The 15022-nt window shown below is 44.8% G+C and overlaps 1 protein-coding gene across 3 annotated transcripts in view; it reads right to left on the minus strand.

The window, feature by feature from the left end:
• The window catches only part of MEIOB (meiosis specific with OB-fold), a 60168-nt gene that overhangs the window by 20833 nt on the left and 24313 nt on the right, over positions 1-15022 (minus strand). For all 3 annotated transcript variants that reach the window (XM_068246710.1, XM_068246708.1, XM_068246707.1), the window contains 4 exons: positions 12787-12918; positions 9781-9853; positions 4754-4946; positions 3133-3233 (listed from right to left, as the gene is read on the minus strand). In XM_068246710.1, the coding sequence (XP_068102811.1) occupies positions 3133-3233; positions 4754-4946; positions 9781-9853; positions 12787-12918 (499 nt within the window). The remainder of the gene's footprint in view (positions 1-3132; positions 3234-4753; positions 4947-9780; positions 9854-12786; positions 12919-15022) is intronic.

The raw sequence follows: 15022 nt of genomic DNA on the forward strand, positions 1-15022 counted from the left end.
GGCATTTTTCTTTACTTCCTGTTCCATAGATATAACAAGAGGTTTGAGAAAATCTTCCAAAGGGAGGAGATTACCACCTTTGCTAATTAGTGATACTAGTACCTTATAAAATCTTGCTGTTTTCTTTTCTAGATAATCTAGGGAACCTGTTCCCCTGTTACATTTTATCGCTACATTTCATATAGGGCCTGATACTATATAGAAAACACAATTGTTTTAAACAAATCAAAAACCAATAGTTTAAAAAGAATATCACAATATTTATTCTGGATGTATGCATATAAAACAACAACATAAAGGGATGATGTGTATAGTTTAGCTAGGGAAGGCTGTACTAATGTATTACCAATGTATTGTGAAAACTGTTGTGTGATGTAAACAGAAGTATTGTGGTCACACCTGAACTGGGAAAAAAGTGTTTTTTAACTTACCTGTGGCTTCTTCCAGCCCCGTAGTCTTTCAGATCTCTCAGTGTCCTCCAGGCCCCCTCCATTATGCCGCTGCCCCTTCAGAAAGATCTGCCACTCTTGCTCAAGTTGCAGGTACTGTGCATGCATGGTCCTGTCAGCGCACCTCCTTGATTGCACTCCCATCACCAGGAGAGTTTTGCGCACATGCAGTAAGATTGTTTTGAGAACTGCGCAAGTGTAGAATGCTCCCAGCGGCAGAAGCATGATCAAGGAGGCACGGGGATAGGACTGTGCATGTGCAGTAGCCCACAACTGGAGCTCAGATCTTTCTGAGGGGGCAGATGCGCAACCTAGGGAACCCTGAGGACAAAGAGGGACCTGAAAGACTATGTGGGGTTGGAAAAAGCCCCAGGTAAGTAAAAATCCACTTTTCCCCAATACATGTATTCTTTAACATAGGGTGACGTTATTTAAGTGCATTGTTTACTTTAGCCCCGTATTATACTACTAGTACCGTAATGGTCAGTAAAGTACAAATAAAGTTTTGAATTTGTAGTACATATTTTTGCTCATATATTTTTGCATAAGAGCCAGCCACATGTTCGCCTACACATTTGCGAAGCTTCGCGAAGATGGGGTAACTTCAAGGAAATCTTTGAAAATCTGTTTTCTGCAGATTTACTCATCTCTACCAGTGATGAGTCACTTCTTTGGGGATGTCAGTTTATTAAAACAGGGAAAAATTAGTAATTGATCAGAGCCTAATTTTAACTTGAACTAACGTAAACAAACTTCAATAAAAGCAATACTCAGGTTGCACTTAACCAGCTGAGCGGTCTGGACGAGCTCAGCTCGTCCAACACCGCCAGCGGCTGCCGCTCAGGCCCTGCTGGGCCGATTTTAATGAAATAAAAAGCAGCACACGCAGCCGGCACTTTGCCAGCCGCGTGTGCTGCCTGATCGCCGCCGCTCTGCGGCGATTCGCCGCGAGCAGCGGCGAAAGAGGGTCCCCCCAGCCGCCTGAGCCCAGCGTAGCCGGAACAAAAAGTTCCGGCCAGCGCTAAGGGCTGGATCGGAGGCGGCTGACGTCACGACGTCGGCTGACGTCGATGACGTCACTCCGCTCGTCGCTATGGCGACGATATAAGCAAAACAAGGAAGGCCGCTCATTGCGGCCTTCCTTGTTTATTCTGGGCGCCGGAGGCGATCGGAAGATCGCCTCCGGAGCGCCCTCTAGTGGGCTTTCATGCAGCCAACTTTCAGTTGGCTGCATGAAATAGTTTTTTTTTTATTTAAAAAAAACCCTCCCGCAGCCACCCTGGCGATTTAATCAGAACGCCAGGGTGGTTAAAGAGAGTCTGAAGCCTTTTAAAAATCCTCTTTTTATTAGACACTTATGTAAAGCAGTATCAGCCTAGCTAAAATGCTGCATTCCAGCTGCAGAACGAGGTAATTAAACCCCCCAAATCCTCGGGGCAAAATTCAGGGAGCGCTTCCGTGTAGAGGCAAAGCTTTGTGCTGTAGCTCTGCCTCTACTCGCCACCTCTCCCTGCCCCTCTCAGTCTTCTTTCACTGAGAGGGGTGGGGAGAGGCAAAGATTGACGTGACTGAAGGCAGAGCTACAGCGCTAAGCTCTGCCTCCTCGGGCAGCAGAATCCATGACCTGGAAAGTCGTGGAATTTTGCCCTGGTATTTGGGGGATTTAATTACCTCATTCATTATACATGCGGAAATGCGTATGGGGATAATCCCTTATGCGTAAAATTCACTAGACAATAAACACGTAAGTTATAAACACAGATTGGATTTGATTTAGCTCACAAGAATAAAAATGTATATATAAAAATGATTAAGCAATATATAGACTTTATGCAACCATTCTAAAGATTAAAATTCTCAGGGATTATCCAGAACAGAGTTTGACAGTCTTTTAAATAAACTATATTACCTCAGATATATGTAGAATTACTGCTTTTAAATAAACTATATTACCTCAGATATATGTAGAATTACTGTATATCTACTCTAAGAATGTATAAATATGTTTAAGGTACATCTCTACAAATAAGTTATAAAGTTTGTACTTAAGATTAAGGTTACTTACAACAGGTTACTATGTATAAAGTATTCATTTGTCAAGTGTAATAATATGTCTTTGACATATATGTTTAATTTTTTTTTTGAAAATTACAATAAAAAATATTGAAATGTAATTACCTCGTTCTGCAGCGGGAATGCTGCAATTTAGCTAGGCTGATACTGCTTTACATAAATGTCTAATAAATATATATCTTGTCACTAACTGTCCCTCAAAGGAGCTCACAATCTAATCCCTACCATTGCCATATGTCTATATTATGTAGTGTAAGTACTGTAGTCTAAGGCCAGTTTTAGGGGGAGCCAATTAACTTATCCGTATGCTTTTGGAATGTGGGAGGAAACCGGAGTGCCCGGAGGAAACCCACGCAGACACAGAGAGAACATACAAACTCTTTGCAGATAGTGCCCTGGCTGGGATTCGAACCAGGGACCCATTGCTGCAAGGCGAGAGCGCTAACCACTACACCACCATGCTGTCCTGAAAATTCATAAACTTATTTAATATCTCCTAGTTGATTACGCTCCTAGTTTTGATTGTATTACAGCAATTGCACAGCATTTTGTTTATATTGTATTAGTGTTTAGTCCATAAAACTGTATACATATAGAAATTCACACTTACCATACCATTGGAAATGACTGTACTGTGAAGTCAAACAGCTTCACCTCGCACCTCTGACCCTTCCTTCCATCCGAGGTTGTGAATGGCTTCACATCACCAACCTAGCGAGTACCAAAAGATATCACTTTTTCTGAGACTTCAGTGACCACCTTCCACCGCACATTCTGGGGTTGATTTACAAAACCACGGTAATACTGACGTGCACAGACAGCGCATGTCAGTATTACCCTTATTTGTGGCTGCAGGTACCGTGAGTTACACCATTGGTACACACTTACCATACCATTGGTACTCATTAGTAACCCGTGTCGCTGTGGCAATGGTTACACTATAGCATAACTTGTGGCTAGAAATAAGGGTAATACTGCTGTGCGCTATCTGTGAACTGACGTTTTAGTGCAATTTTGTGAATCAACCCCAGACTATGTGACACAAAAGGCCAAATACATTTCACAATTTCTCCTCAGGGATATTTTCACATCTTATCAATAAAATACATTTAAAGCCACCAGCAAGCAAGAAAATACTCAAAATAATTTTGGTAGTACTTGTTCATCTACTTTTTGAGTTTTTTTTTTTTTTTCACGATTTTACGGTTTACAAAACAGTTATAAAACCTTCATATAAAAGAGAGTAGTAATATAAAGGCAAAATGCAAATCAAATCCTGTGCAAATCAAAAAGAATAGCATCTATCGCATAGCCCACATGTAAAGCAGACCCCATAGTTAACGGCCATAACCGCATAAGGTGTCCCCTCACTCAGAAAGTGCCCCTCCTGCAACCTTTTTACAGTACTTTGCTCCATATTGTGGCATGTTGTGCTATTTGGGCTCACGCTGACTCTGTACTTTATTTTTTAGGGTGTCAAGTCACCCCCTCTCTCTTACTCCATGACCCAGCTCTGGGCTGTGCCTCCAACATTCTGAATAAAGTTATATACACTTAATACCCACCTTCTAGCTGCTTCCTTCAGCATGCTTCTCTGCGGGGAGTTAAAGTGGGGTAAAACTCTGACATAACATTCAATAAAAATGTGTTTTCCTACTTTTTAACACTCATGCAGTTATTATATTTGCTTTTGTGCATAATATTGTCCATTTACAAATAACAAGTTCCTAATATAGTCTATTTGCTCTGAAAGCTGCCATTGCATTTTATTCATAGTTGCTGTAATTATATATTAAAATCTTCCAGTGAGCTTTTCTGAACAGTGTGCATCTTAGAAGCAGAGACAGAGCTCCTTCTCAGCTCAGCTAGGAATGTAGCAAACAATGGAATGTAAACAAAATATACATTATCTCCTCTTTGGATGCCAATCATAAGCTGAATGGGGCTTTCCACTGCAGGGCAAAGTGCTGTGTTTAACTGTTTGAATGCTGTTCTGCTACAATTTTTTTTGTGATGGTTGGTTTAATGTTGTAAGTAATCTTTTAGAGCAAAGAAGAAATGCTTTCAGTTTTCAGACCACTTTAAACTACTCTGAAAATAAATACACCAAAAGGTAAATAAGATCAGTGTACATGAATCCCTGGGGTGATGGTCCCTTTAATACGCTTGAAACCAATCCTATAATTAATCGCTTTCTACAATACATAGCAGTACATGTAATACTAACATACCTGTCTCACAGCTGCAAGAATGTTAATGACTTCCCCACTCAAGCTTTGCCCATTGGCAATAACATCATCCAGTAAGTAGTAATTGTGGAGATACTGTGTAGGGATGTGCAGCAGAGGCAGCAGATGATCGTCAGTATCCTGGCGACGTACTCTGACCATAGAATTTATTTCACTGACAAGCAGCTTGACGGAGCTACAAAAAAACAGGAAGAGTTATTCACACTGCAGATGTAGATAACTGGCAAGAGCCATTCTTCCGCCTCATACCAAAGCCTTGTACAGACATTAGGTTTCCATCTCCTGAACCGATAATTTATCATCAAATTTGGCAGCACTCTGTTCTGTGCAGACGATTCCCATAATGTGCAGCCAAACTTGCTCAGGGCAATAGCTGTGCTGGATACATATAGGTTCTTTTTTGCCCAATTGCTATTGCATTCGCCTGCAGGGGAACATTGACTGACACTGATCAAGACATGGCCTGATAGATAAAATCATTAAGAGGGAAAAATAAGAAGAGTAGAGTAACTCCAGAACAATGACTGTCTAAAACAACCATTTGGTAGAAAGTGAGTGACAGCAGATTTTGTTGATATAATTCATTTCATTGGTCAATGCCAGCATCATCAGGGACTACCGTAGTTCCACAATGTTCAGACAAACAATACAGTATACAATACTTACTGATGCAAGCAATGAGCACATCTGACCAGAAGCCTAGTGACATAGAGCCTGACCGGAGTGCTATGGCCTCCTCTTCCCTGTTCCTGTAATGTTATACTCTGTCCACCTTCCACCTCACCAGCATAAATGAACAGATTTTCAAGTAACCCTGAATTGATTTGTAACATGATGAGTTAAACATACTGCAAGGCCGTGTTCCCACCTCAGCTGAGAATGGACATTTTTTGTCCCTTCTCCGCTCATTGCAAAGCTCACATTGAACGTCTCCTATTTTATATAAAGGAGGCATTCACACTTGTCAGCCTGAAATGGATCCATTGGATCCGTTGCGGTAAGCAGGCCGCAATTCTGTGCAGTCCGCGATAATGCCGAGCAGGCGGATGTGTTTCCCCACATAGCCTATGGAGGTGAGGCATCTGCCCCGGAATACAGCCGGACCACAACAGACCATTGGAGCGGACACTACACTGTCCCCTCCCGCTGGGGCAAGTGGGAACTGAACCTGAATGACATGAATTTACTAATTCTACTAATAAGTTGCCAGCTTCCCTTTTTTACATTTACTTTCATAGCTTTATAGCCCAGTTCTATAAACCCCAGTCTTTTTTGCTATGTAGTACCATTCACTGCCTATTCTGCCTCAGATACCAGATCATAAGACGTCTGTATGACTGTGAGAACCACTTCTGTCAACAGGGATGAAAGCCAAGAAGTCTGTAAGGAACTTATCTGTTTATGCTGAAAGTTGCGCCGAGAGCCAGGCTGAGACCTCTACATCCGGGTCTCTGCGCTTGTTCCCCGCTAATGACGTGCAGGCTGGGACACAGGCCGCACTTCCTGATAGGCAGAGGGCGCGTTCTCAGTACGCCCTCTGCCAAGGTAAACAGTAGTCAGCCGACTGCGGTCAGCTGACAGCGCAGTGTCAGCTAATATTTACTGCTGACACCAGTAGCGTCCCTATCATAGGGCGCAGGGGGGCGGGGCGCACCGGGTGTCAGACACCCAGGGGTGTGTCACCACAACCCCCACAGCAGCACAGCAGGAGGGTGAAAGCAGCGCTAGAAGGAGGGGCAGTGGGGGCAGCGGTGGGGAGGGGGGAAATATCCCCCCCCTCCCTCACCTGGGACCCCTCTTTCTGCCTCTCTCCGCCTCCATAGCTAACTGTCGGGAAGTGTGGGGTGGCCGGAGGCGTGCTAAGAATTACCTCATTTCCGCGTTCCAAGCGTGGAGCGCAGCCGCAGCGTCATGTCGTTACAGGTCTCCGCCTTCAATGCCGCCCACTGTGCTTCCTGATTAGTGGAAGCACAGTGGGCGGCATTGAAGGCGGAGACCTGTAACGACATGACGCTGCGCTCCACGCTTGGAACGCGGAAATGAGGTGAGTAATTCTTAGCACGCCTCCGGCCGCCCCGCACTTCCCGTCAGTTAGCTATGGAGGGGGAGAGAGGCAGAAGGAGGGGTCCCAGGTGAGGGAGGGGGGGTATTTCCCCCCTCCCCACCGCTGCCCCTCCTTCTAGCGCTGCTTTCACCCTCCTGGGGGCAACTATACTAGCTATACTGGGGTCAACTATACTAGCTATACTTAATGGGGGCAACTATACTGGCTGGGGGCAACTATGCTAGCTATACTGGGGCAATTATACTAGCTATACTTACTGGGGGCAACTATACTAGCTATACTTACTGGGGGCAACTATACTAGCTATACTGGGGGCAACTATACTATCTATACTTTCTTGGGGCAACTATACTGGCTGGGGGCAACTATACTGGCGGGGGGCAACTACACTAGCTATACTTACTGCGGGCAACTATACTAGCTATACTTACTGGGGGCAACTATACTAGCTATACTGGCGGGGGGCAACTATACTAGCTATACTTACTGGGGGCAACTATACTAGTTATACTTACTGGGGGCAACTATACTAGCGGGGGGCAACTATACTAGCTATACTGGCGGGGGGCAACTATACTAGCTATACTTACTGGGGGCAACTATACTAGTTATACTTACTGGAGGCAACTATACTAGCGGGGGGCAACTATACTAGCTATACTGGCGGGGGGCAACTATACTAGCTATACTTACTGGGGGCAACTATACTAGCTATACTGGCTGGGGGCAACTATACTAGCTATACTGGCTGGGGGCAACTATACTAGCTATACTGGCTGGGGGAAACTATACTAGCTATACTGGCTGGGGGCAACTATACTAGCTATACTTACTGGGGGCAACTATACTAGCTATACTTACTGGGGGCAACTATACTAGCTATACTGGCTGGGGGGAACTATACTAGCTATACTGGGGGCCACTATACTGGGGGCCACTATACTAGCTGTACTGGGGACTACTATACTACCTACACTGGCTCCTGGCGCTACCTAAACTAGGGGGCACCTCTCACTACCTAAACTATCTAGGCCAGCCAGCCCAACATCACCACCAGCCAACCAGCCCAGAATCGCTGGCAAAAAGGCCACAGCATCACCCCCAGTCAGGCCAGCATTTACTTCAACCAGCCAGGCACAGCCACAGCATCACCGCCAGCCAGGCCAACCACAGCATCACCGCCAGCCAGCCCAGCCACAGCATCACCGCCAGTCAGGCCACAGCATCACCGCCAGTCAGGCCACAGCATCACCGCCAATCACGGCACTAGATTTGGGCATAGATAGAGACTGATTGTGGACATAACCTGTCAAGCCTTACAGAGTCACTGGCGATTGGGTATTGATGTTTGTTTATATTAATTGTATTTATGAGCTAACCACCCTTCTTGACTCTGCACTCTCTAGGATAGGTTGTACTATCCAAGTGTCTGCAAGAAATCATACAGTTTGTCTTCCAGAATGGGAGTTACAGTTTTCTACATTAACATGTAGACAAAACACTCAAATCCCATTTTAAAGAACCACAGTCGCAAAAATCTTAACATTGTAAATACATGTAAACACATAAAGATAAGAAGTATGTTTCTTCCAGAGTAAAATTACTTTTCTCCTATGTTGCTGTCACTTACAGAAGTTAGTAGAAATCTGAAAGAAACAAACAGGTTTTGGACTAGCCCATCTCCTCATGGGGGGTTCTCAGGGTATTCTTTATTTTCAAAAGCACGTAGTGAACGGTAGTTGCTCTGTCCAACTGCCAGAAAAGTGTACTGTGAGAAGGGAGGCTGGCCAGCATCTTTGTATAAATCTTGTTCAGGGAGTATCTTTATAAAGAATTAAGGCCATGCTGAGAATCCCCTATGGAGAGAAGAACTAGCCAAAAACCTGTTGGTAATGTCAGATTTCTACTGCTTACTGTACACAATATGAGATTTTCTGGACGATTTACTGTCAAATCGATTATTTCCAACATGTCCGATTTGCTTTCCGATCGATTACCGAGCATTTTCTGATCGATTTCCTATTAAAGTTAACGGAAATCGATCGGAAAATGCTCAGAAATCGATCGGAAAGCAAATCGGACATGTTGGAAATAATCGATCTGACAGTAAATCGGCCAGAAAATCTCACAGTGTGTACCCAGCATAAGTGAGAGCAACATAGAAGAAGAGCAATTTATGGCTAATTTTACTCTGTAAGAAACATACATCTTATCTTTAAATGTTTACATATATTTAAAAAAAAAAATCGCAACAGTGGTCCTTTAACCACCCTGGCGTTCTATTAAGATCGGGCTGCGGGAGGGTTTTTTTTTAATTAAAAAAAAACTATTCCATGCAGCCAACTGAAAGTTGGCTGCATGAAAGCCCACTAGAGGGCGCTCCGGACGCGTCCTTCTGATCGCCTCCGGCGATCAGAATTAACAAGGAAGACCGCAATGAGCGGCCTTCCTTGTTTTGCTTACCTCGTCGCCATGGCAACGAGCGGAGTGACGTCATGGACGTCAGCCGCCTCCGATCCAGCCCTTAGCGCTGGGGGGACCCTCTTTCGCCGCTGCCGCTCTGCGGCGGCGATCAGGTAGCACACGCGGCTGGCAAAGTGCCGGCTGCGTGTGCTGCTTTTTATTTCATCAAAATCGGCCCAGCAGGGCCTGAGCGGCAGCCTCCGGCGGTGATGGACGAGCTGAGCTCGTCCATACCGCCCGGCTGGTTAACTACCTGTCCAGAAAAAGATAAATTGGATAGAGTTGGACTTAAAAAAAGAAAACAAAAACAATAATCAGAGATAAAGAGGGAAAATATGAAGCTGTCTTTAGGACTGTCACAATCCTTCCTACGACATTAAAAATACAGTTGTCATATGTTTCCAATCTATAGCATTTTATGAATTGCTGTTAAGCTTTCACAGTCCCTGTGAGAATGGAGTGCAGGAAATCTATACTTTACCTTGGTGTGGAAGGATTAAATTTTTCTTCTCTCTCTAGGTGTTTTGGTTGTACCACAGGATTTTGAACTACAACTAAAAGAAAATAAAGACATTGTTTAGACTAAAATGAAAAATATATTTAAAATGCACAACCTATAAGTGAGCAGATGTCCTTATTACTGTCTAAAAATAAAGTAAAAGTGCTTTGTGCTATACTAATCAGCTTGCTGTGCACAAACTGAGCATCTTGCTGGATGATACATACACACAGAGGAGCGCTTTTCTATTTGAAAAGCTCTTGCTAATGTAATGCTATGGGTGTGATCCCACTTGAGCGATGTGAATTTTTTAAAATCCCACATAGCATTACATGAGCAAGAGCTTTTTCAAATCACTAGTGCTTAGAAAAGGTTGCTAGTGGGTTTGAGCCCTAACTCTGATATCCCTCTGGGGTCGTGAGCATGTTTAAAGTGTACCAGAGCTGATTAAAAGAAAAACGTTTTAGACATACCTGGGGCTTCCTCCAGCTCCATGCGCCCCGGATCGCTCCTACGCCGCCGCTCTCCCTGCCTGCAACTCCGATTACCGGGTCCCAGCACTTCGGGGTCAGTCTTCACAGGAGGAGTGCGCCCTCTACGTATCTCTCCAGTGCCTGCTGGAGAGATACGCAAAGAGCACACTTCTCTTTCGTCAGACTGACCCCGACTGGCAGAAGTGCCGGGACCCGGTGTTGTAGCTGCAGGCAGTGAGGGCGGCGGCGTGGGAGCGATCCGGGTGGATGGGGCTGGAGGAAGCCCCAGGTATGTATAAAACTTTTCCTTTTAACTACCTGGGGACCTCCTAACACAGATGGGCGTGGCCACGGCGGCAGCCCCAGGACTGCCTAACGCCAATTGGCATCAAGTCCTGGGGCTGCAGTTTCCCAGGGAACGGACGTGCGTATGCGCAATCGTTCCCTGCCACTTCACGGAACGGATCGCCGTCCTGTTCCATAAACATCATGGAGGGGCGGAGAGAAGGGGAAGGAGGGAGAAACAGCCTCATTGAGGCTTAGAAAAAAAAAAATAACAACGGCCAAAGCGATCAGACACCTCTAGCGGCATGTCCCCTTAGGGACAAAAAAAAAGGAGGTGAATCCGATCGCTGGGCTCTATAGCTGGGCTGTGCAGGAGGCTGAAAAGCCTGCACAGCCCAGCTTAACAAAAAAGAGCATGGTCGTTAGGGGGTGTTAACACTGCGGTCGTCAAGTGGTTAATCAGCTCTGGTTTCCTTTAAAATACATTCCACACACAAGTCACACATACAAATCAAAACATGATTTTATTAATTTTCTCCTCTTGCAAGGCACAGCATACAGCAAATTATATACAGTATATATATATACACACACACACACTTTTCTATCCTAGAATAGTGCTAGCATTCTACAGAGTACTTACAGCAGTCTTGTTACTAACTGCTGATCCCCAAAGCACACAGATAAGTTAATTGGTTTCCCCCTAAATTGTCCCTAGACTACCATACATACACTGCATGATACATACATAGACATAGGACTATGGTAGGCAGGGCCGAGGCAGAGGCTGGAGAGGCTCCAGCCTCAGGGCGCAGTGTAATAGGGGGCGCACAATTCATTCAGTTGTCTTTCCCAATTGTGTTTGAAGCAGAAAGAAATAGCAAAAGGGGATACATGGCAGTGACTGCAAGTCAGATAACTAGAGATTAAGGTATTGGGGAGGTTGGGGGCCCTGTGGCGCCTCTTAGTCTAGTAGCAATCAGTGTTTGACGGCTGGGGGAAGGGATGGAGGGGCGCACTTTGGTGTCTCAGCCTTGGGTGCTGGAGGACCTTGTCCCAGCTCTGATGGTAGGGATTAGATTGTGAGCCCCTCTGAGGCTAAGTGACAATACAATATATACTCTGTACAGCACTGCGGAAGATGTCGGCGCTATATATATAATAATAATAATAATAATAATAATCTGTTCCTCAGAGGGGTTCACAATCTAATCTTTACCACAGACTTACTGGATGTTTGTCCTAGCCTAAGGCCAATTTTGGGGAAACTAACTTATCTGTATGTTTTTGGGATGTGGTAAGAACTCGGAGTGCCCAGAGAAAACCCACACAAATATGAATAAATCCTTGTCTACATTCAAACCTGAGACCCAGTGCTGCAACAAGGCAAGAGTGCTATTCACTAGGCCCTAGGTTCTCAACGTGTGGTACGCGTACCCAAGGGGGTACTTCTGATGGTTCCAGGGGGTACTCAGGCGTGATATACTTAACCAAGAACAACAAATTTAGAGTATAAGAAAATTATAAATCTTATTTAAACAACATCAGATTTGTATTTTTAGCTAATTAAAAGCAATAGTAAATGTTTGGAAATGGTTTAGGAACCAAGTATCACGTACTAGGATTAAATATATATTTGTCAAGGGGTACCTGTGATAATGTTTACTATGCTAGGGGGTACTTGGTGAGTACAGGGTTTTAATAGGGGTGCATACCAATAAAATGTTGAGAAACACTGCACTAAGTCACCATGCCATCTATTTAACAGCATATTTAATGCCTGGCACACACGGGTCGACCGGCAGCTTGATTAGCCGCCAGATCGACCCCAGCCGCGTCCTCGCTGATTGATTCCCTGCCATTGTCCGCCGGCGGGAATTGAGCGGGCGCGGGTCGAGCGGCTTGATCGGGCCAGCTGAATATTATCAGCTGGGTGCATCAGCTGGTCGATACACGGTACACAAACGTACCGTGTATCCCCAGCATAACAGTGTAAAAGGAATTGTGAAAAGTTGAAGCAATGCATAGCAACTATTCAGGAATCATCCTGTATTGCTCTGACTGATCTAGAAGGAAGAAACATTAAACTGTTCAGCTGGCCATATACGCACTGATTTTTCTGATCCCCACAAAGAGTTAATATTTCAGCAGCAGAATTCTGGCATTTCACTGAAATCATTTATAACCAGGTAAAAGCTTTGCAGCAAGCAGCAGTCATACAATAACTTACCAATGTCACCAACGTGAAAAGTTTCAGAAAGCGATCTAATATATCCCTGCTTGCCCCAGCATGAGGCATTAATGAAGAATGAGGGAGAATCTCTGATGGTGAAGCTGAAGGTATATCTCTCTGATCCAATATCTACGGCGGAAAATTAGGAGGAAAAACAAACAAAACAATGTTTTGTTTACTGGTAGCACTTCACGTGTTCGATATATTTCATAAGGATCTTAAATGGCCTAATGCAGGTACGTCAAACCGGTCCTACGAGGGCTGAGATCCTCATACATTTTTGACACAGCTCAAATGAATTGATGGGTCTGAATCAGGAAAGGTGTGGTCCATCAGGTAGAACACATTTCTTTCTTTCTCAGTCCATCCTAAACACTGGCATGGATCTGGCCCTCCAGGCCTGGAGTTCGACACATGTGGCCTAATGCAACATACACTCCTTAACCCTCTGGGGGATAATCCCGAGCTGAGCTCGGGGTAAGCTGCCACAGAGGATTTCTCAGGCCCTGGTGGGCAGATTTGCATAATTTTTTTTTGTTGCACGCAGCTAGCACTTTGCTAGCTGCGTGTATATACCGATCGCCGCCGCTCCGCGCTGATTCGCCGCTACCCGCCGTGCCGCTCCCCCCCCCCCAAGACCCCGTGCGCAGCCTGGCCAATCAGTGCCAGGCAGCGCTAAGGGGTGGATCGGGACTCCCTCTGACGTCACGACGTCACGTCATCCCGATCGTCGCCATGGCGACGGGGGAAGCCAAACAGGAAATCCCGTTCTGAACGGGATTTCCTGTTTGCTTTGATTGCCGGAGGCGATCGGAGGGGGTGGGTGGATGCCGCTGCACAGCGGCTATCATGTAGCTAGTGCTAGGCTAGCTACATGATTAAAAAAAAAAAAAAAAAAAATTAAAAAAAATGTGCTGCGCCGCCCCCTGGCAATATTATTGTATCCCCCAGGAGGTTAAAAGGGAACCTAATGAGAAATAAATGTGTCCAGTTTAACCCCCTGGCCCCTCACTGACGTTCCGCTCAGTTCCATTCAGCTGCTGTGCCCCTCTGAAAGTTGGTCAATTGGGCCAGTCTTGGGCTACTGTGCATGCGCTACCCTCGATTGCACTCCTGTTGTCGAGAGTGTTAGGTGCATGGGCAGTTGCAATTACTACAAACTGCACAGAACTCTACCGCCCGTGGAAGCGCGACAGAGGAGACAGGTGGCCCAGAATGCGGATGCAGCTTTCAAAAGGGCCAGCTGCTGAATGCAACAAAGCACAATGACTGTGATGTACCGGGTGGGGAGGGGGGGGGGGGGGTTGAGGGGGGGGGCTGGAAGAATACCTTATTAAGTTAAACTGCCCACATTTATTTCACTCTAGGCTTACTTTAATTAGAGCACTTTCAAAGGAAAGATCTTTATATGAATATTCTGTGAACAAGCTTTGTACTAATACACCGCTTGGCAGCCTGTTCTGTTCTATGGAGAGGTGATGAGAAAGAAGCAGGAAGTCCTCGCTGCAGTGACAATGGAATAACAATGGTCAGATGTAGCTATACAACATGATGGATCATTAACAATATTGTCTGAGGCATTGTGGGGCACCTGAACTTCTGTCTTTCAAAAATATAATGTGTATATGTAGGGTAATAGTATGTTACACCCAATAAACAGCTAAACTACTTTCTAAAAGGTTATAGTAATGTTCAACTTCTCCAATACCTGTGCTGAATAATACTTGTGTTTGACCAGACCTTAAAAGTAACCTGAGGTGAGAGACAAATGGAGGCTGCCATATATATTTCCGTTTAAACAATACCAGTTGCCTGGCAGTCCTTGTTTAAAAGGAAAATACATATATCAGCCTCCATATGTCTCACCTTAGGTTCCCTTTGAAGTGCCAAAGTCTCAATCCTTAACTGTTGGAACAATCACAACACATTACAACTTTCACAAAACCCTAAAAGTCATAACTTTTTATTTATTTTTTTGCAAAAACTTGATCTACTGTTTATAAATAGATCATGAGTAATTGCCAGGTCCTGCTTAGTTTGTCATACTTTGCACTTACAAAGAGCAATGCTGGGTTGATGTTGAAGAAACACAACAGGGTACTTACGCGATATAAATTACATTTAGGCTCCCTAAAACTAAAACCAAAGTCACTCCAACATATTTAAAGGTCAGCTGCTGCTTTCACAGGAGGTATTTGCAAGAGCTTCCAAGCCTATTCTGCAGACTCACTCC

This window comes from Hyperolius riggenbachi, chromosome 7, assembly GCF_040937935.1.
Source record: "Hyperolius riggenbachi isolate aHypRig1 chromosome 7, aHypRig1.pri, whole genome shotgun sequence".
Taxonomy (NCBI): domain Eukaryota; kingdom Metazoa; phylum Chordata; class Amphibia; order Anura; family Hyperoliidae; genus Hyperolius; species Hyperolius riggenbachi.